The sequence below is a fragment of the Ambystoma mexicanum genome, chromosome 8 (genome assembly GCF_040938575.1).
Source record: "Ambystoma mexicanum isolate Mex_15411 chromosome 8, UKY_AmexF1_1, whole genome shotgun sequence".
In the NCBI taxonomy this organism is placed as follows: Eukaryota; Metazoa; Chordata; class Amphibia; order Caudata; family Ambystomatidae; genus Ambystoma; species Ambystoma mexicanum.
This window is the reverse complement of record NC_090929.1, coordinates 1,102,647,283-1,102,669,662: the sequence shown is the minus strand read 5'-3', so window position 1 is coordinate 1,102,669,662 and position 22,380 is coordinate 1,102,647,283. Positions and strand designations below refer to the sequence as shown.

General features: G+C 44.6%; 1 protein-coding gene across 6 annotated transcripts in view; it reads right to left on the bottom strand.

The window, feature by feature from the left end:
* The window catches only part of CROCC (ciliary rootlet coiled-coil, rootletin), a 644,212-nt gene that overhangs the window by 53,205 nt on the left and 568,627 nt on the right, over positions 1-22,380 (bottom strand). For all 6 annotated transcript variants that reach the window (XM_069611116.1, XM_069611117.1, XM_069611118.1 and 3 more), the window contains one exon: positions 17,204-17,404. In XM_069611116.1, the coding sequence (XP_069467217.1) occupies positions 17,204-17,404 (201 nt within the window). The remainder of the gene's footprint in view (positions 1-17,203; positions 17,405-22,380) is intronic.

Genomic DNA, 22,380 nt, shown 5'->3' with positions numbered 1-22,380 from the left:
AGTACCTTACCCAGAGAAATTGAAGCTCTGCTGGGCATCGGGCGATCTATCTCTTCAGAGAATGATACTGGTACTCTTTTCCTATAACTCAATGGGACCGGGTGGGCTAGTCACCTTCCGGAACTGCTTGTTAACTCAAATGTGCTTGCTGGTCCTTCTATGGGTCACTTTGGTGCTTTTTTCTTGAAGGCCCGGTAAAATGGCAGCAGGGGCTTCTTACGTGCACACTTTCACATACAAAGGTCCCCGCTGCCATATTTTCCTCATTTGCATTGTGGAGTGCAAAGGGGGAGTGTAAGAGGGTGGCGCACACGCATGTACATCGCCGTTTGGAGCAATGAAGCAAACGCTGCTTGCCATGTAAGTGCACAGTCAGGCTCCATAGGAATCCACAGCATTTGTGCTAGCATGAAAGTACGTGCTGGTGCAAATGGTGCAGTATTTGGAGGGCAACGAGGAAGGGAGCCATGGAAACGTCACTCGCGTTCTGCCCCTCCTCTATACAAATGAATGAAAATGAGCCGTGACGTAACTGGAAGGCGTAAAAGCCTTACGCAAGGCTTTTACTTCTTCCATTTACGTTATGAGCTCCTTTGAGTCTGGAACACTAAACTGCCGCATGATCTGCAAACTACAAAATATTGAGGAAATTAAATTGGCTTTTTTAGTCCGCTTGGCCACCTCCTGCACAGGGTGCCTACTAAGACTGAAATCCCAGCTACCGAACAAGCAGCACCATTAAGATTTGCTTTTCCACACCTTAATGACATTGTACCAGATTTGTATGTCATCCTTCTTGGCCGGGGGAGTTGGGCTGCATGTCCTGAACCCTTCTTCATTGAACTGCAACTTATATGGTCAATTACAAGTTTGACAGTTACCTTATCCTATAACCACAATACCTTTCCATTTGTTTTTAGGCTGCAGGTAGCAATGTCACACTGATTACCAATGATTATTAGTCTTAGCCTACAGCGAGTTATGCTGAAAGAAAATGTAACCGCTCTGCTCTGCCATAACCGATGCACTTTCCTCCCGACTCTGTACCATTGATAAAACAATGGATTTTTCCATAGTTATAAAACATTTGTTCTTTGGACTCCAACCTGAGCCTTTGAAATTAGAGAAATGATTGGCCGCTGGCCTAAAGACTGGCCTAAAGACTTCATACATAAAAAGTGGCCCACCCCTGATAGACAGCATTTTTCATCTCTTCCAAAGCTAATATAAAGCCTATATTTACAGTTGAATCATAAGGACTCTCCCGTTGTGTGCTATAGCATTTCACACTACACCTTTGTACCAACGTGCTCCTCTCATAGTATTGTAGCTTTGACTGCTCTGAGACGTTTCCGTGGGAGAGCTAGACATCCAATGAGAAGCCCTTTAAACGGTTCTACGTTGTTTTGTTTGTGGCAATTTGCTCAGGGTAGATTTGTTCGCATTTGGGGGTTTTTGTAACACATTTCCTCGGGAGAGACCCCCTGCAACCTCCCCCACCTCACCCCATCATGATTAAACATCTAAACCCACCCCCCATAAATATATATATTTGCGAAGAAACGTGTTACAAATTTGCGAACAAATCTGCCTCCCGCAAATGTGCCTGCGAAGAAATGGCCACAAACGCGTCAAACTAGTTGTAGAATTATCTTCTCTAGCTCCACACATACGCATGAGGCATATCCTCCCCACACACAGTACCAGCACTTTTCAGAAGGGCTGCTTAACATTTCATGGGGGAGTGCCATCCTTTTGTCATGGTAAGTAAGCACTTCACACCAAGAATATGCAACATGACCCTCTTGCCGTGCGGCATAAAAAAGTATGAAATATGAGACCCTGAACCATCGCGTCTAGGCACTCAGGCCCACGGGAAATGGTGCAGAGAAAAATATTAATTCCCTTTCTTGATTGCTCTTCTGGACTGTGCTTAAGAAACTGCAAAGATGCACACTATGTCATCGATCAGAGGATAAGGTCAGGTGTGAACTGGAGATCATCAATTTATTTATTCACATTTGTATAGCGCGCAAACAGCCCTTGGGCATCGTGGTGCTGTTTCTTTAGGGGAACTTAGTTACAGGGATGGTACAAGTGGGTTATGTATTTACATGTTTGTACATTAATACATTTGGGCACAGAGTATAACTACATTTTGCAGGTTAACAGGACATGCAGTTAGCACTCACATGAGTTCTCTTGTCATGAAGAACCACTATTTTGTTACCCTTTTACTAGGCAACCTACTCCTCAAGGAGTAAGCAAACACACTGATCACTTGTCAAGAAAAAACAAGCACATTTACTTATCTGTGTTTTCAAGGACTGGATTGGGCACATCTATAAGGCTGCTTGTTAGGCAGAATTGCATGCAGTACCCTCTGGGACCACCACACACAATGAGGACTACAGGTGTAAGCCAAACCAACCTTTGGTATAAGTCTGTACCACACAGTTTTTGGTACCGAGCTGAACAGCCAGGCTTATCTCAAGAGTGAATGTGAGCAGTACAAGTTATTAGAGAGAGGTTTTTCAATCACAGTGGTTCAAGTAGACGTTTGTTTGTTTATTTTATTTATATAGTGCTCCGGACCCTGGAGTAAATGGGCGCTGGTACAGGTTACAAAGCACAGTATATGGTAATTAACAGTAATACTTTTTAGCAAAGGTTATATGCAGAGAGTACAGGCAGTGGCAATGAAAACAACCAATTAAAGACATAACTGGTACATGTACAGTATATACAGATAGTAACTGTGTCTAACATGCTAATTGACTTTGTGCCAGTAGCCACTCAATGGCAAGTTTCCTGAAGGACTGGAAGGAGTTGGCCGACTTAATGTTTAGTGGCAGGGAGTTCCAACGTTGGGAGGCGAGGACAGTGAAGCTAGAGCCTCCGTCTCTGTTAGAGATAAATCTGGGCACCATGAGACATAGGGTGTTGGAAGATCTGGTAATTCTGCTGGACTGCTTCCAGGTGAATTTATTAGTGAGGTAGGGGGGGCTAAGTGGTTGAGAGCTTTGTATGTGAGGCAGAGAGTTTTTAGGTCAATTTTTTGTTGGATGGTAAGCCATTTGCATGTGATTCTAGTGTCGGAGATATGCTCTCGCCTAGGAATGTTTAGTGCTACTCATAGCGCATTATTTTGGATGACTTGGAGTTTACTAATTATAGCTTGGTTGGCACCTAGGTAGAGACTGTTGCAGTAGTCTAACTTGGACTGTATGAGGGCTCTCCCTAGAGTAAGGCAGCTGTTAGTCGAGAGAAAAGGTCTGCAGGCCAGAATTAGTTTTCCTATGTAGGCGGCGGAGGAAGCGGTAGAATTGACTTGCTTGGTAAGTGTGATGTTGGCATCAAGATAGAAACCAAGAGTTTTCACGTTTCTGGAGACAGGGATGGTGTTGCCATCGATGATAATTTTAGAGTAGTTGGGGCTCAGTTTTTGTAGGTTGTTACGTGAACCAACAATGAGCAGTTCGGTCTTCTCGTCATTCAGGCAGAGGCCATGTGTGGCCATCCATGCCTGAATGACAGAGAACATTTAATTGATCCTAGTGACATCAGTATTGTAATTGCCAGATATGGTGAGGAGTATCTGGGTGTCATCCGCATAGTTTGTATAGGTGACACCCAGACGATCCCATTTATCAAAGAGAGGCTTTGTAAAAATATTATTAAGTGTGGGGGGAAACGCATGAACCTTGTGGGACACCACAAGTAATGGGGATGGGGTCTGCTGCTGCCACAGGGGAAAAGACCCTCATGGTTCTGTTGGCCAGGAAGGACTGTATCCATGTGACAGCAGAAGTGGAGAAATGAGCGGCAGAGGAGAGGTGGTTGCAGAGTATTTTATGGTCGACCAAGTCGAAGGCTGCTGAGAGGTCTAGGAGGAGTAGGATAGCAGCCTTGCCCTTGTCTTTAATGTCGTCAATCTGACTTTTGAGATCAACAAGGGCAGTTTCTGTTCCATGCTGAGGTTGAAAGCCAGATTGACGCATTCCCAGTAATTGGTTGGATTCTAAATAATTCTGGATTTGCAAGTAAGCAACTCTATCCAAGATTTTTGGCAGGAAACTAACGGTGGTGATAGGCCTATAATTAGTAGGAATGGCTGGGTCCAGAGTCTGTTTTTTTAGAAGAGGGAGGACCCATGACTGTTTCAAATTGTTAGGTACTGAGTTAGTAGAGAATGATACGTTTATAAGTTTAGAAATAAAAGGGGGGAAGGTGTCTTGCGGCATCTTTTATAATCTGTGCGGGACAGCTGTCCCCTTTACAGTTTGACGGTTTGAGAGAAGTTATAATTTTTTGCAATTCTAGTGCGGTTACCTTTTTGAAGGTGAAGCCACAGTTGGTATTGGACGTAGTAGGTGAACTCGGGGTGGGTAGGTTACTATTGGAGAGTTGTAGTCTTTTACTTTCAGTTTTCGTTTGCAGGCCGGTAATTTTATTCGCAAGGGCGTTTTGGATGCTGGTGCACCATAATTGATCTTTCACGGACATGTCCATAGGTGGATTGGGGTTTTCTAGCTCCTTCAAGATAGTAAACAATTCTTTAGTATTGAGCTAGCATTGTTTATTCTTACATTGTAGGCTTCCTTTTTGGTGCAAATTATTTCTTTTTTATATAGGGAGGATGCATTGGTGAGATTAGTTTTGTGTTCCTCAGATGGATAATTTTCCAAAGGGTTTCCAATTTAGTTTTCTTATTTCTTAGTATTTTAAGTTCCGGAGTGTACCAGGAGTTAAGATGGGCTCTAGGTTTACCTTTGCGTAATTTGAAAGGGGCAATGATGTCAATGGCTTTGTTCATGCCGTCATTGTAGGTGTCTACAAGTACGTTGAGGTCCGATGTGTCAGGGATCGTGTTAAGGGTAGGTAGAACCAGTGGAATGAGGGTTTCTATGGTAATGTTACGCTTATTTCTAGTCAGACATGCTGGTGCCGGGGGGCACTGTATGTGGTTAGGGTTGTTGGTGCTGATGTCAAATGAAAGTAGGAGACGGTCAGTCCATATGAGAGGTTGGGGATCCTTACAGGTGATGTTGCAGTTGTAGGCAGCGAGCCAGTCTAAGGTTCTGCCCTTCTGATGCGTGGGTAAGGTGATGAGTTGAGTGTATTTGTGTTCGCAGAGGGCATTAGCAAGGGAAGATGCAGGGGTATCGTGAGGATCATTGTAACCCAGGTTAAAGTCACTTAGGATAATATTCTGTGAGAGAGGTTTGGATTTCTCTGCTATGAGGGTCCTCAAAGGTCCCTGTTGGGCCAGGGGGCCTGTATATTAGTTCCAAGGTGATAGTGGTCTTAGGTGTAGGTTGTATTTTAATGGAGAGGTGTTCACATGAATTTAGTATGGGGGCGGTGACAGATCTAATATCAAGCGAAGATTTGAATATGAGAGCTACACCTCCTCCACGAGCATTTGGTCTGTCGGCCCTAAGGATGGAGTAGTTGTCAGGAACCGCAAGGGTTAGATAGGGACCTGGTGCAGCATGAAGCCAGGTTTCTGTGGTGGCACGGAAGTCCAGGTCTTCTGAGCGGATGAGGTCAGAGATTTCAGTAGGGTGAGCAACAAGGGATCTGACGTTGAGTAAGGCTCCTTTTAGTGAGCTGGTGTTTGCATGGGTATTTTTATTGGTGTCTTTGGTCGTGGGCGTAGTTAGTATTTTACTCGGTAAGGTGAGAAGTCTGCAGCCTAGTCTGTTGTTGCGGGTGGTGATGTTGGGGTAGGCTGTGGGGCGATATTCTGTTATTTTAGGCGCGTTTTGGTTGGTGTCACAGTAGGCATCTTTGGCAAGGTCAACACTGTTAAGTGGAGGGTGATCTAGAGTGACGCCGATTTTAGCAGTATGGTCTGTAGTGGCACTATGGGGGAAGGGAGGCAGGGTGGGCAGGAAGGGTGTGGGGCAAGGAATGGGGTGATGTCTAGGGCAGCCAAGCTTGGCTAGACCATTGCTAAATGGGATTTAGCTACTTCTACTACAAGGCGTGTGATTGGGCATGACACAGAAGGGGAACATGATGAGGATGAGCCAGGCTGGCATAGTTCAAGGCAATGGAAGGGCGTGAATACAGTTAGATTCGAGTTGTGTGTGAGCTGGCAAAGTCACTAGTTAATGGAGCAGACAACAAGCTAGTTAAGGTAGCAGCTAGGCACAACGCAAGTGTACAGTGGTCAGTGAGTGACCATAGGGCACAACGCAAGTGCACAGTGGTCAGTGAGTGACCATAGGGCACAACACAATTGCACAGTGGTCAGTGAGTGACCATAGGGCACAACGCAAGTGCACAGTGGTCAGTGAGTGACCATAGGGCACAACACAATTGCACAGTGGTCAGTGAGGGACCATAGGGCACAACGCAATTGCACAGTGGTCTCTAGACGACCATAGTGTACAGCACAGTTACATTTAGGCACACGGCACATCAGACTAGGCAATGAAAAAAACACACATAGGCAAGGGGCAATTTTGGTGCGGGGCACATAAAAGCGAGGCAGTGCAAAAACACACATAGGCAAGGTGCAATTTTGGCGCGGGGCACATAAAGGCTAGGCAGTGCAAAAACACACATAGGCAAGGTGCAATTTTGGCACGAGGCACATAACGGCTAGGCAGTGCAAAAGACACACATAGGCAGGGTGCAATTTTGGTGCGGGGCACATAAAAGCGAGGCAGTGCAAAAACACACATAGGCAAGGTGCAATTTTGGCGCGGGGCACATAAAGGCTAGGCAGTGCAAAAACACACATAGGCAAGGTGCAATTTTGGCACGAGGCACATAACGGCTAGGCAGTGCAAAAGACACACATAGGCAGGGTGCAATTTTGGCGCGGGGCACATAACGGCTAGGCAGTGCAAAAGACACACATAGGCAGGGTGCGATTTTGGCGCAGGGCACTTCTAAGCTAGTCAGTGTAACCTGGTAACATTAATGGATTCAAATGAGTGAGATGATTTAAACAATGAGAGCACGTCTAAATATAGTGGACACAGTGATGCTACGAGTGCATGTGACTAGTAAAGCAGTGGTGGTTCGGCTAGGAGTTGTGGTCCACTGTGAGGGTTAATCATACAGCAGTAGTAAGGGCTGTTAGTTTCATCATTGTAGGGACAATAGCTGGTAACACCAAACCGGGAAAGTGGCAGCAATTTCACAAAGTTCAAATAGGCAGTAGCTTCAGCAATAGTTAGATGGTTGTGATCCTGGTGGATGCAGCATATGCCATGACAGCGTGATAGTGCATCGGGTGATGGTGCCTCAGGGATCCAGATGCGTGATTTGGGCAGTCTACATTCTTAGGTGGTAAAGGCAGAGTGTTATGCCATGGGTCAGTGCAGTTAGGTGCAGGAAAAGGGTGGCAGTAATGTTTTAGCAGAGCAGGCGTGATTTAAGAGTTCGGGGGGCAGGGTAAGCAGAGCAAGGCAAGTATGACTTACCAGTATTGGGGTGACAGCGCTGGGTGCCCAGAGCCCATACGGCCTCAGACAGGCTCACGACAGGTGCTGTACCTTTGTATGGGTGCCTTCGTGTGGAGCCGACTCGAGCCTGCCGGCTCAGGATTGGCTGCTTAAAGGAGGCAGGGAGCCAATGGAGCAGGGCGAGGGGGTATGTTGTTCCTCCTCCTCAGAGCCGGGGAGTGCAGGCAGGCACTCCGAATTCTGGGTCGGCCATTTTGGAGTGGCAGTCTCCTCGTGGGTGCTAATGGCGGTTAGCACAGATCTTTGGTAAAACGGATCTGGTTAGCAGGCGAGGGGCTGCTGAAAGGGGCATCCAAGTGCATACAAACACTTAGATGATGCAGCCTTGGTAATTAGGACGGATGTTGGCGGCGGGCGTCCAGCTTCTTGATGTAGTTGGCAAATAAGGCAGGCAGCCTAGCGATGAAGCGGGTGCACATCAAAGCACCTCTCCTCTGGCCACTACTCCTGTAGTGGGGGGGGGGAGCTCCAACTCCTCCTCAGGAACAGGCAGCACTTATACTCAAGGTTTCTTGGTAAAACACTTATTAATTTATTACACAATTATTTAGAAAACATTCACTAGCAGGAGACAACGTAATATTATATACCAATACACTACCATACAAAGCTCAGTTTTTGAGACAGTTTGAGCTCCCCTGAAATAGGAGCCAAATGGCAGTTCAGTTACTTAAAAGTGAGCAAAAGGCATAAGGTAAGTAGAATAGATCACATATACTTGTTAGACAATGCAAATAGTTTCAGTTCACCAGAAGAGTTCAATTCAAGTCAATAGGCCTAGGCCAAAGTCAATGGGCTAGTGTTCTGGATAGGAAAGAGCAGTTCTGGCATCAAACGGTAAAGTCTTTGCAAAAGTTCTCAGAAGTAGTTTAGGCGAAAAAGAATTATATGTTGTGCGACAAGCTGATTAGGCCTGCAAGTTGTGAAAGTTTCACAAACTTTCACCTCAAGAGTGGCGTTCTCTCAATCGGGTTGGCACAGTACCTTAGTATGAAGAAACAAATGCAGCTGAAGTCGTCGGTTCCTGGCAGTTCCTGCAGATCTCACTGTTCCTGAGCCTCAGTCGTGGGGACAAGAGGGAGGACATCGGGGGACTTCTGCACTGCACGGGATCATCGGAAAACGCAAACAAGATGGAGTCACTTCAGTTCCAGTAGCCGTAGATTCAAGCACCCAAGCCCGTATCCCTTTCCCTGGTTAATCCTAACCAGCCTTGAGAATGGTATCCAGGTGGTTTATGAGTTAATTAGTCCCACCAACTAAAAGGGAGAAGTCGTCCTTGAAGGGGCTTCTCTGTCAAGATGAACTTGGCAATTCGGACCTGCAGCAGGGCTTCATCGGGCAAACCAACGGTCCAGGAGTTGCAGCAGCCATAATCTTCCAGCTCTTCTTCGGTTCCTTCGTTCCAGTGGTCGACTCTGCTTTCCAGTCCAAGAGACACACCTTTTAAACAGTTCTCTCCCTTTCATTCCAGCCTAGCTGTCACTCACCCAGCAGGGTGGCTGTCCTTGCCGGACAGTCAGCCAGTCAATCACGCCAGAGTGCATTTGGGTCTCCTAGGAGACTAAGCACAGGGAGTTTTGGGCACCTCCTCACTTCCTGCCCACCCCAGACACTCAGACGCCAGAGGAGGTCTTCAGTCCTGAAGCCCCCCAAAGGCATACGAACAAAGGGACCAAACCTGGTTTGGCGCGCAGAGCCAAACACTAGAAGTACCTTTCCAATAAGAAACAGCGAATCATCTTGAAAAACATGGCTCCCGTGATATTTAGCTACCGGTGTTCGCAGTTGGAAATAATCATGGTAGTTCTTTGTAAAACCACTACCACCAGCCTTCTCAATAGGAAAGGGCAGCATTTGGCTGCTACATGAGTATTTAGACACAGGGGATACTATGTAACCCCTCCAGCACTCTATTGTAAATTGGTGTGTGCTGGGTCTAGGAATTTGGAAAGACTAGTAAAGTCAATTTCACTTTACATTCTCTGGGAAACAGTAGTTAATTCCAGAGAAGGTATTTAAATCTTTGGGAAGTCTAAAAGACATCCCTGTGTCACTGCACTGAAGGTTCTGTATAACACACATGAAAAGATGATGCCTATGGAGTTATCTAAAACTTCCTAATCAAAGAACACAAGTGTAAAACATACATCAAAATACATGAAAGAGTGGGGAAAAAAGGCTCACACTCTTTCCAGGTAAAAAAATCAAGTCCTTAAAATCCAGCAAAGTTGCTGGGGGTCTCTAAGGTGAAGGGAATTGGCACATTTTTGAGAATTCTCTGTAACACTGCTGTGCTCGACCAGCCTGCTTCAAAGCCAGCTGTTGGATTTAATTTCAGCTGTGAATTGTCCACCTCAAGGGCCCTGCACTGGAGTTAACAGCAGTGAAAGGAGGAGTGCTAGCCGCTCACTCTGCCACTGTGGGTGGCGGGGAAGACAGACTATATTTAGGAAAAGGTAGATTGAATTTTGTGAATTTTACACTGTGTTCAGTTGGATCGCCTCCCATTTGGGCTTCCGAGTCAGACAGGTGAGAAGCCAACATACATATCCTGTAGGACGCTACCAGCCTAGAAGTAGGAGAGTCGCCCCATTTCCTGTCCTACTCCACATGTATAGGTTGAGTATCCACTGAGGTGATCATGGAGATATATCAAGATCTCCAACAAGGCAACCATTTTGAATTTTTAAACTTGGAGAAATGGAACAGGTGCAGGTTTATGAAGAACACACGTGTATAGCTCTACCTCAAAAAACCCAAAGATCTGTAGAACGCCTTACTAACTCCTTCCCTTCCTCTGAAGCGAACAGGAGGTCAAAAGCAGCATAATGGTGCCGTGGAAAGTCTGCTTTTTTCTGGTACTGGGGTGAAAGTCTAGGTTGAGATAGGATAGGCAATTTTAAACCCCTGGCCCACCACTAAAATAACCTATGGGGTCTCAGTGAGCATCTTCACGGAGTCCTGCACTGGAGTATGGCCCTCCAGCATAGTAATAGATCTTGGTGAGGAATGGGTGGTGATGAGTGAGAAAGGGTCCTATTGGCTCAGTCCATTATCCCAGGATGGACCTGGCGAGATGGGATGGACCTGGCGAGATGGCCCATATTCTAAGCAAGTTCAAAATGCACTTGATAAGAGGGTAGAAATGTGGGATTGGCTAGAGAATTTCGCTCACCTTAGCGCGTTGAAATGCTACGCATTTGTACAATACAGGTTGTACTCACTCTTGCAACCCCAAGGGTATCTCAATCTATGCCCTTCAAAAAAACTGCAACGATTTATCCTTTTATTAAGGATGGACCAACTGCCTATTCTGTTGGTCACGGGCAGAAGTCAGCAGTTGCCATTGGAACAACGCACTTGTCGGTTGTGTAAAGGAAGCAAAGTATTAGAGTCAGCAAGACATGTTTTGACAGAATGTGGCACTATGATTGATGTAATCCATTGTCATCTGGGGAAGTTTTCCCATAATCTAGCATCAATCGGAACGTCATTATTCTGGCATCACTGCATGAATTCTGAGAGCATGCGAGAAATGATAGCTCTCTTCAATATCTGGATTAAGATAGAAGAAATATTGAATATTCAGATCTGAAATTAGTACTCGTAACCTAAAATAGTCACTGCCCCGGCCCTTTTTCTTCTTCTTCTTTGTACCTTTTTATTTCACATGCTATCTGAGCTTTGAGCTTTGAGATTGATTTTATATGTGTAAATAGTTCATTATTATCATATTGTTATATTGTTATTATTCTGCTCACGGAAGTTTAATCTATATATGGTGCTTACTTATCAAAATGTGTAAAGTTTATTAAATAGACTGTATCACATTAAATAAATAAATAAATAATCCATTTATGATCAACTTACGACCAATGAACAGATGGGAAAGAAAGAGCAATTTGACACAATAGGGCTTGTGAATTTCTTAAAGGCTGACACAGACGCTTTGTATCAGATGTGGCATCAGTGGCCCTCTAGTCAGATATCTGCTCCCAGCTTTACAGATAAACCGCGTGCCAGCTGTTAGGAAATGTTTTCTTTTTGCTGCTTTCCTCCCACAGACTTCTATGGGACACTGTGAGAAGCCAGGTGTCTCACTCGCTAGTCCCCGGGGATCTGTCATCCAGGTGGCCAGGACACGACCATCACTTTTGGATCCAGTTCCTGGGGGTGGATCAGTGCGGGAGGATTGCCTGGGTGAGGTGTCTTGGGGGAGTGGGACACTGGATGCCCATGTAACACCTTTACCCCATCCTACCAGGTAGGATACGTGGGAACTTTACCCCTCCTCCCCCATTTCCCTTCACAAACACCTCCACACAGACAGTCCGCTCTGGAAAAAAACACTCACACCTGACCAGTGTGCTGGACATGTCTCGCTACTATGGTCAGGCGAAGTCAGGCAATTACTGACAATCATTCACACCTGACTTCCACACGGATAAAAGGCAGAGCACAAGAGCACACTCTGAGTGAGGCAAAACACACGAAGGAACAGTACTTTTCCTGACGGCAGGTGAACGAGGGAAGAAAGACGGCAAACCAAGAAGGGTACGCACGGAGGGAAATACATTTGACCTTTTCGGTGAGAAACTGTTACTTTCCAGAACCCTGCAAATCAGAAAACATAAGGCCCAGAAACCAAACTACAGTATCCTGTATTGTGTGTCAGATACCCGTGGCCCTCCAGCACGGCTGACTTAGTCGCAGAGGATCAGCAGCTGCCGTGGTATCGTCCTTGGCTCCAAGATTAAAGCAGCCCCTGAGAGATCAACACAGCCAGTGAGTTGGGGAGACTGATACAAGACCGGTCTATGTTGAAGTCAAGGTTGCAAGCAGCAACATTGTATAAAGAGCGCAAGAACAAACAGTGAAACGTGTGTGATGAAAGACGCAAGGAAAAACGTACTTGCTGATGGATGTTTTGACATTTACGGAAGAAAGATATAATACCAGTAAGAGAGTGGTCTGGCGCCACGTGGGTGCCCAATCGTAGGTCTCTGAAAAGGTATCCGGCCAAGAAGTGGCATAAACAAATTTAAGAACATTGTGTGAGGTAAATCGAAGTGGTCCTGCAACAGTTTAAGCAAAACCCATTGCACATTCCAAGGTCTTCGATTTTGATGTTAAGAGAAAAACGTGGAAAGTGCGATTGCATGGTCCGTGCCTAAACGAGGGAGACCAAATGTGAAGATTGTGCTAAAGGGATCTGAGCCCAAACAAAGGAGGTTCACGGTCCGAGCCTGAACAAGGGAGACCAGTAGTGAACATTGTGGTAAAAAGGGGTCCAAGCCTGAACGAAGGAGACCCATGATGAATATTGGAAACGAGAACTTGTACATGTGAAAAATCCTAATAAGAAAAGAACTGTGGTGCTTGTTTGCTACGACAGGCCCCCTACAGTAAGAGATTGTTATTGGAAAGGAGGCTTTGGCAAAAGGCCCTGATATCTAGGCTTTGAACTGTAGCCTCATGGCAGAGAAGCCACCAGAGTGTGTGCGAAGCTCGAACATGCCGCCTTGCCCTGTGCTGAAAACCCGGGGAAGGGAAGCCAACGTATTTCTTGAACACTTTTATTTTTGCGTACACTATTGTCCCACACCATTTCGTATTTAGACGTAAGGATTAGCAATATGTTTATTAGTATATGCCCTTTTATTTTGACAGGCTCGACTAGGACTGTGTTATTATTTGATGGTCGTAGCTTGCTCTCATGTTTAGATTTAGGTTTAGATAGGCGTTCAACCAACCCAATGAAGTTCAATAAACACCCTTGAACTGTGATCACTTGTGTCTGTCTGCACTGTTTGATACCATGCCTTCCTTACATCACCCTTTCTTTTTGCTTTGTTTGGACTCCTGACATGACTTTATTGGAGGTAGGTAAATCCTTATGCTTTACTCCCTTTTCATGGGGCAGCTGATCAGTCCATAAAACCATCAGTACCGAGACACTATGTGGCTCATTACTAGTTTGGCAGTAATTCTGGCAAACTACTGACAAATGGAAATACCATTACCGACACTTGGTTCCGCAGATTTACTTCAGGATTACAAATGGTGGTAGGTGGTTTAAGTCCCCATTTTATGGCGTTCATGGGGATTTAAATGGAATTACCACCGGCAGTAATTCCGCCGATTTTGCCAGTAAGGTGGAGGATTTACCTCCGGCAAAATGTTGGTGGTAATTCCTCCACTTCAACGACAAATTCTGGATTTGGCAGTGCGGTGAAAGTGGCAGTGACAGTATTAACACCACCATTTTACCACACCACCAAACTCGGAATTAGCACCTATGACTCCCTTTCTGAATTTATTGTATTGTTACAATTTCACACATCACCTTACAGTGAAGTGTGGTCAGGATACTTTGTATTCTTATATCTTTTTCTGTAATGGCTTTCTGGTTACATCTACAATGTGCTAAGACGAGCTGGTGGCAGCAGTTATATTTTGATAATTTTTGTAACATTTTACTTGTGCACTTTTGTATTTATTGCTAATTGCTACTAAGGGTGCAGATCCTTACCATAGGTGGGCTTGGGCACGCTCCCAGCCAAAATCTTGGCTAAAACGAGGGATCCTGCAGCCAATTGACAGATCATCATTGGATCCAAGTCCTCTACGAAGAGCAGCCAGTTGACGACCCGAAGACGATCGATGCAGCTGACCAGCACCAGCGAAGTCCTAGAAAAGCCCTGCTCCTCTGCCTAATCTCAAGAAAATCCTCGTCAGTGCTACGACCTCTGGACTTGTGGGAACAACCAGTCTCGGCCTTTGCTAGAGGATTTGTGCCTTCTGAGGCTTTAGAAGCATCCCTGGACCAACTGGTGGACTGACCAGCTCTCTCCTGGGCTACCTCGTTGCAGCTGTCGCTGTTCTGATTGTTGTAACTTGGATCATCTTCAACCTGTGTAGCACAACACCTGCTCCAAAGTTCAGCCTTCTTGCATCAACAGAAACTGTGCAGGGCCTGCCCCTTTGTTCGTCCAATGAAGATGGCCTGTTGCCACCTGACCATGGTGACTCCCATTGCAATCAGTCTTCTTCGCATCCTAGATGTGTCCACTGGCGGTCTGCATGACAGAAGTCTCCATCGTTTTCTTGTCTGGGTGTTCTGCTGGAAGCTGTCTGGAACCGTTTCGTAAGCACCATGATCAACCGAAACTAAATCCTGCACTGAAAAAGGATCACTGCGGGCCCCCCTCGACCTGACAAAGCACAGAAAGATTGTGTCCCCCAATGGATTCCGGAACCTCACCAGTTGTGTCTGGAGAATTCGGAGTGAGGTAAGTTAGCATACCTGTTACTGCCATCCCACCCCATCCAGTCTGTTCCCTAAAGTCAATGTTTCCTGACTTTGGTTGGTGGAGGCCTGGTGAAGAATCCCCTACTAGACCTATTCTAGTGTCTGGTATTGAGTAAATGTACTTAACTGAACTTTATCATATTTGTTTACTCTTAATTTTAACCACTGGCATCGTCAATCTCTTCATACATCTACATTTAAAGTGTATCTTTGGAGCTGGTGACTTTTGGGCACAAGGCCCCAAACCATCTTAGGGTTGGTATTTATGAGAGCAAGGGAAGCTGTTCATGGATATTCTAAACTGACTTTTCTACTTATCTCAGTACTTACCTGTGCTTTACTGGTAATTGAATTAAATGCTTCTATTAGCTCCTAAGGGTAAATGTATATGACTGTTTAGTAGGTTTGGGTGTGACAATATTTGACTAGAGGTTTTTACTTGCTTTTTGTGTATTTTAAAAGGCCTAAGCATCATTGTATTTTTGTACTTATCTGTCTAACTGGAATTATTGATGTTATTCTGTATGGACGCATTGTAGTCCTAGACGACTCTCAAACCCCCTCGTGAGTCTAAACCTAGCTTGCTCTGCTCCCTTACGTTGATTTGGTTTAGCTACAAACTCAGTCGCTCCCTGTTCACCATGATAGGGTGGTCTCTAAGAATGTATCCACAGGATTGATTTTGGGAATCCATCTCAACACCAGCAGCGTTTACTCCCTAAAAAGAGATGAATACTAACAAGAACAAATACATAGTAAACAAAGGACACACATGTGCCTGCCCCATGCTTCCACCCACAGAGCTTCACTGATGTGCTTGGATCAGTGGAGCCTGCAGAGTATGGCCATGTGGAAGAGCTCTCCTATTATTACACCCTGATCTGAAAGGAACTATAAGGCAAAGGTGGATCTTTCATCCAGCATGAATTGATGACTTTTTTTTCATCCAGCATTAATTACACAAAGATATTGATTTCAGAATTAAATTATACTTTTATTTGACTAATAAATTGCTCCCCACTTCTCCCCCTTGTGAATGGAAATAACTCCCCCCACCAAGAAAACGTAAATCTCAACTTGAAAAAATGGGAGGTAAAACATTGCCATTCAAATTGTAATTGGTCTATGCACTCAGAGGGCCTTTATAAGATTATCCGGCTGTACACTCCAGTGGCCACGGGCACAGTCAGTCCCAGAAAAAAAGAGAACTAGGGTAAGAGGAATCTTAACAGAAAACGTCAACCAAAAGAATTCCTTAGATCGAGTCAGACCGGATCCAAGAGCTCTACTTGAAGGAACATATTACATTTGAAAATCTCAAGAGGGTTCCCAAGAAGCAGATTGTGGGAAAGTGAACCCCACACGGTACTTCATTCTTGAAATTGGACCTAGCAAGTGCGTGAGGGTATTCAGTGTTTTCAAAGAAAATGCAAATGAAAAAACTGCATTTTGGGGTTGTTCTAAAAAATTAAAAAAAGCTCATGTACCACAGACTGAGATAAATGGAGTGTGCCTTCATGGGCAAATGTAGGGCATTGGGGAGGAGAGGTTGCTATGGGGTTCTGTTGAGGATGCAGATGTACTAAAGTTTTTGTCTAGTACAGATGCACATACTCAAATAACAAAAATGTCTCGCCATGAGGAATAGAACACAATGGGGCAAAGGAAGCAAGAGTAGGGTTAGAAACTGTCTTTTTACACTCTGCCACCCCTTGAAAAGGCAAAACATGTAATAGATGATTTGTGGCCTGTTAAGTGACCGTGTGTAGCACGTAATCTGGTCACTTGATTTTCACATAAACATTAAGGATGTAAGTAGTTTATCAATGGAGTGCTGCTTCCCACAGCAGCAGCTGCTTCTATGTCTCTCACAAATGCCTTATTTCTGCAGCAATAGCCTTATCTTTCTTTAGGACGTTAGTCTCATTTGTAGCAGGAGTAACTACAATGTCAGCAATATCACTGCTCAGGAGTTATTTCCCTGACATCTAAAGATGGTCTGAAGACCCATTTAGAAGGGCAACATTTTGAAAGAGGTAAGTACCCCTCTTTTTCACATATTCTGACCTAAAGGAATTTAAATGCATACAATAGAAATATGTGTATTTTTGTTTAACTTTTAACTGCATAGATGGACAGTGCATATATTAAGCATGTTGGCTATGAACCCCCATTCAATCATAGTCATCTGAAGTCAACTTCCCAAACTGTTGGGCATCCGAGTATCCAACACACTAGCACAACTCCCACATCACCTATCGGCACCAAAAATCTCATGTACTGCATAATCTCCCGTTCTCCAGATTTCCTTCTCCGAATTGCATATCTCCTTCCCCACCTACATGCTTATCCCTCTACATTTTCTGATTTTCTCTCCGTTCTAAAAGAGTCCACTGGTTCCTACCTTGTCCAGCGTCTTCTTCAGGGCAGTCTTGTCCTTCTCGAGACGCAATGAGGCCCGCTCGGTCTCCCGCTTCTCACTCTCCAACTGTACAACTGCCCGTTGCAGTGCATTAAGACGTTCCTGAAGGAGAGTACGCTCCTCCTGAAGCTTCTGTAGGTTTCGTAGGGATGCACCCTCGCTCTCATCACGTTGGCGAAGCCGCTGCATCGATACAATGACAATAATGAAGGTTGGCAGAGACATGAGAATCCATCCCTGACAACAGGTGAACAAAAAATCACATGTAAGGCATCCTACCACATACAGCATTGCTATGCTTCCTCACAGGTGTAATGGCTGTGCTGCCGTTAGTAGGACAGAGTCCACGATAGAAGCCCAGTAGTGTCATGAAGGGCCGTCATTAGGTGTTATGCAGTTATCATTTTTGGTCCCTTTTCTTTAATACATCTCGGACTCCTTTCCTCACACCCTTCCGACAATGCTCTTTTGGCTTCTCTCTGGTTACTCTATTGAGGATTCTTTGGATCCATTCTTTGGCTAGTTCCCTAAATGCCTTAATGAACACTTTTGTGGATCACTTCTTGGACCTTCTTTGGATCCCTTGCTGGTCCCCTTCTCTGCACATCTTATTTGAACCCCTTTTTGGAACCTTTTAAAAATTAGTTATCAAGTTCCCTTTTCTTGCATTCCTTGGGTCAATCTTTCCTAACTATTTGTACTGCACAAGTATGACAAATGATTTCACTGGGGATGTTGCTACCTTATTTTTGCTGATAACAGTTCCTCCTAGCCTAGCTAACGGGTCCATGTAGGACATTACATTTTCATTGGCAGTGGAGAAGGAAAAGCCGTAGCTACCTTAGCGGGTATCAGATCCTGTGTTGGGGTAATGGACCAGATAATGGGGATTTGGAGTGCTTGAAGTGGCCAAGTGCGTTGTCTTTCAGTGTTGGTCCCAATGAGGCAATAAAGAAACAACATAGTAGTGCTTCGATTTCGACAAGGCATTCAGAGAGATCCTCTTGTTACAAAAAGACCTGTGGTCCGCTCTTAAAAGTAAAACAGCTCTTGGTGTCAAAGGTGTGCATCTGTGATTGGAGGAAAACATTGCAATTCTTTCAGGTAGATCGAGTGTGCATGCCCGGAAAAAAGAAATGCAGCAGTGATAATACCCGCGGTATGACCCAAGGGGTGTTGTTGATCTGTTTGAGGATCATCCAGACACTTTGTAGGAATTAGTATTGTGGAGAGGGGGGGTGGAATCCAGGTTATAAAAGTGCATCAGCTATACACACGAGGGAGTTTATAATAGCAAAAAACAATAGCCCAGCTTTTAGGGGGTTCTGCTAGCTCCTTTGGATACTGAAGCTGTTAGAAATCCTAGTTTTGTAGTGGTTTGAGTTAGTTGGGTCCGGCTTCCCTGTCAACCTCTAGGGCCAGGGAATGGGTGACCTAATGAACACAGGAGGCTTAATGTGCTGAGGTTGCTTGGAAAACTCAGATGGCAAGGGAGTCCCAGGTTACTTCAGAAAGGTTGGGATGAGATGAAGATTAGACATGGAGCAGATTTTCTTGGGGATCCATCAAATAGTCAGTGCTTCACTAGCTACCACAAGGTGGCCCAGTGATGGACCAGGGAGTAACTTGATGGACTCGGCTGTGTTAAAATGTAGGTGCCACTTCTCTGTCTTTTGTCCAAAAAGGAATGCCATGATAGAAGGAAGATTGAGTAAACCTGCTTCAGTGTGGGCCTTCCAGGACAGGGATCAGAAAGGGGTGGAGGTTCAGAGAGGATCCTTTGTTGAGAGGAAGGGACTCTGACCTTTGTACAGTCCTTTCCTCCAAAAGAGAACACCTGACAGGTTGTCTGTGCTCTACAACTGCTGGCAGAGTTATGGGGCTAATGATCTTTGTTATAGTGTGGGTGCGAGGGTCAGGTTGCTGTGTGGAGATATGGGTGGAGGTCAGGGAGGATGCTCTGAGCAGAATGGCATGGATGCCACGACTAGACAACTCATTGAGTCTTCGGGTGCAACACAAAGCCATAAAGGGCTGATCTCCCACTGGAGCTGTAAAGGCTAGGCTAGGAGGGGGAGGAGCCTTGCTCTTTACCCTCTATATACCAGCTTTAAAACAGGGAGGTCTTTGTTACCAGGTGGTCTTGTTCCTGGGAAGCAGGTGTGGCTGACCACCGAAAAGGGACAACGTCCCTAAGCATATGCAATGCACGTCTGGACTGGTTCTGTCCCACAGAATCATCTACTTTTGACACTTGATCGAACAAATAATGTCCTGCCTATCCCGATACTGCATGTGGCTGTCAATATCTTAGGACTGCAAAGGGTTTACCACCACAGCCAAAGGACGCCAGTAAAATGGGAATCATTGTTTTTTTAAAGATGGATGCCGAGCATCTGAATGGAATACATAACAGTAATAAGGGAGACCAAAAGGTAATATATGTTTAACATTGTCTGTTACATTTTCACGATGATTTAGGGCCTGTCACACCATTCCACGTTGTGTATGATTCTGGAACGAGAGATGGCGCTAATGAAGGGGCTGAAAGGCTCAGGTCATGCTAGACAGGAAAAGAATGCGAAAACTGAGATTTATTTAACTAGGGAGTATACAAAATTACTGTTCTACAATAGGGAAGAGAAAGAAAACCACTCTTTGATGGTCGATAGGATATAATAGAATGTTGCTGTCACTCAGATAAAAGATGCAGTGAGACCTAGTGTAGGAGCAATCTGTTTATATTCTGCTGAGACCCGATGCCATGGCTGTGGTCACTAGGGCATAGGTCAAAGAGTTGCGGTGCTGAGGGTTTATACACTTGCACTAGAGCTCCAGAGACTCAAACAGGGCTTGAATTGTGCTGGCTAAAGTGCTGGATTGTACCTGCTCTACTCCCTCCTTTCGAACCACTTTCCTACTCGCCACGCACAGCTGTTCTCATCTGATCTTTATTGTGATTCTGGTTGATACCAGTCAACCTTACACAACAGTTAAAATCACCAAAAGTAAAAAGAAACATTTCCACTTAATATTTCAATAAATACATATAACATTCCTACACATCATCTAAAATGTTATTCATAAAATATATATATGCTCTAAAACATTTGAGTCAACTCATCCGTCTCCACATCATCCTAACATGATTTTCTGCATACCTAGAGACACTTCAACACTTTTACATTTAATCGCTGTTACGCTACACTCCCCCCGATAAGAATACGCAATGAGGAAATGTGAAAAACTCGTATATAAAGAATGTAATGAAGTTATAGCTGCATAAGCATGTCGATTGGTAGAACCGATTACGCCTAATCCTCGCTTGGGCTAGTCATTTTAGAGTTGCAATTGTCAGAAGCGTTTCCTCACCACAAGTCAGCCTCCAGAATAGTTCATCTTTGCGAACAAGATCGAGGTTTCAGAATAATCCTTTCAAAAGAAACTGCCGCTGTGCATTTAATGCCCCACATTCTATCAGTATATGTTCATGGCTCTGCAGTATGTTCAGCTTATTACATAATAGGCAATTACTCAATTCCTTTGATATCATAACTTCATCCACTTCTCGCACCCGCTCGATTTCTCCTATTGGCAATAAATGTAACATCACTCTTAAGAATTACCCTCTCCAATATGGATTGCAAAGTTTTTCATGTATTGAGGCATATTGCCTAGTGGTTTCGCACAGGGGTGAGGCTTTTATATAATGTATACGTGTTAACCTTATTCAGCGTGTACACCAATCCAATTCTCTCCGCTTTAAGTCAAACAGTGGATTCACTATTAATAGATCTCACGTGCATGCTGTAGCAAATGCAGTTGCATTTACTTGTTTAGTAAGAGTTAGAGTCGAGTAAAGATAGAAGCCTAAAGTCTTGATTTCCTTAGACACTAGAATGTTATTACCGTCGATGATGAAGGATGTATATCTAAGGTCAAGTTTGTTCAGTTTAGCTTGGGAGCCTAGGAGAAGGAGTTCAGTCTTATCATCATTCAGGCAGAGGCCATGTGTAGCCATCCATGCCTGAATGATGAGACATATTTTATTTAGAATTTTTAAGTTGTTATCATACTTCCCTATGATGGGCAGGAGGACCTGGATCCAAGTCATCAAACAAAGGCTTAGTAAAAATATTATACAAAGTGGGGGATACACATGACCCGTGAGGGACTCCACAAGTTACTGGTGCTGGATCAGCCGAGGCTGTAGGGGAGAAGACTTGCATTGATCTCTTGTCAAGGAATGATTGAAACCAAGCTGTAGCTTTGCTTGAGAAGTAGGCTGCAGAGATAAGATGGTTACAGAGGATTTCATGGCTTACCAGGTCAGAAGCGGCTGATAAGTCAAGCAGCAGTAGGAGGGATAGGTTCCCTTTATCTTTTTGGTCTTCTATTTGAGTCTTTAGGTCCAAAAGTGCAGTTTCATTGCCATGTCTGGGCCTGAACCCAGATTGGTGAACACCCAGAAGATTTTTGTTTTCAAGATATGCCTGTATTTGTAAGTAGGCAGCCCTGTCTAGGATTTTTAACAACGGCACGGTGGTGATAGGTGTATAATTGGTAGGAGTGTCAGGGTCCAGGTTTGGTTTCTTTAGCAGCGGAAGTACCCAAGCATTTTTTTGGTTGGATGGGACATTGCTTGTACCAAATGACGCGTTGATGAAGGTAGTAATGGGAGGTGCCAGGTCTTTGGCAGTATCTTTAATAATGTTAGCAGGACGAATGTCGCCCAGGCAACGCGAAGGTTGAAGGCCTGAGATAATTTTATCGACCTCATTGATAGACAGCGGGGTGAATTTGAATTGGTTGTCCGGGGTAGGTGTAGAGGGGTTGAGTTTTGGGGCGGGGGCAGGATTAAGTGTGATGTTTGTTTTTTTTATTTCTATTTTAGATTGTAGCATTGCTATTTTACCAAGTAGTGCTGCTTGGGTCTTAGTACTCCAAGTCTTATCTTTAGAACAGGGACTTCCCTGAGGATATTGAACAGTTCTCTTGTGCCAGATTTAGCATTAGTGATTCTATAATATGCATCACCTTTTGCTTGGATAATGGCAGATTTGTAACAGGTTGCGTTTTTGGCACAGAGGTCTTTGTTATTAGCTGAAGGATTATTTTTCCAAGCAATTTCAGCTTTCCTTTCATAATTCTGCAAGGTT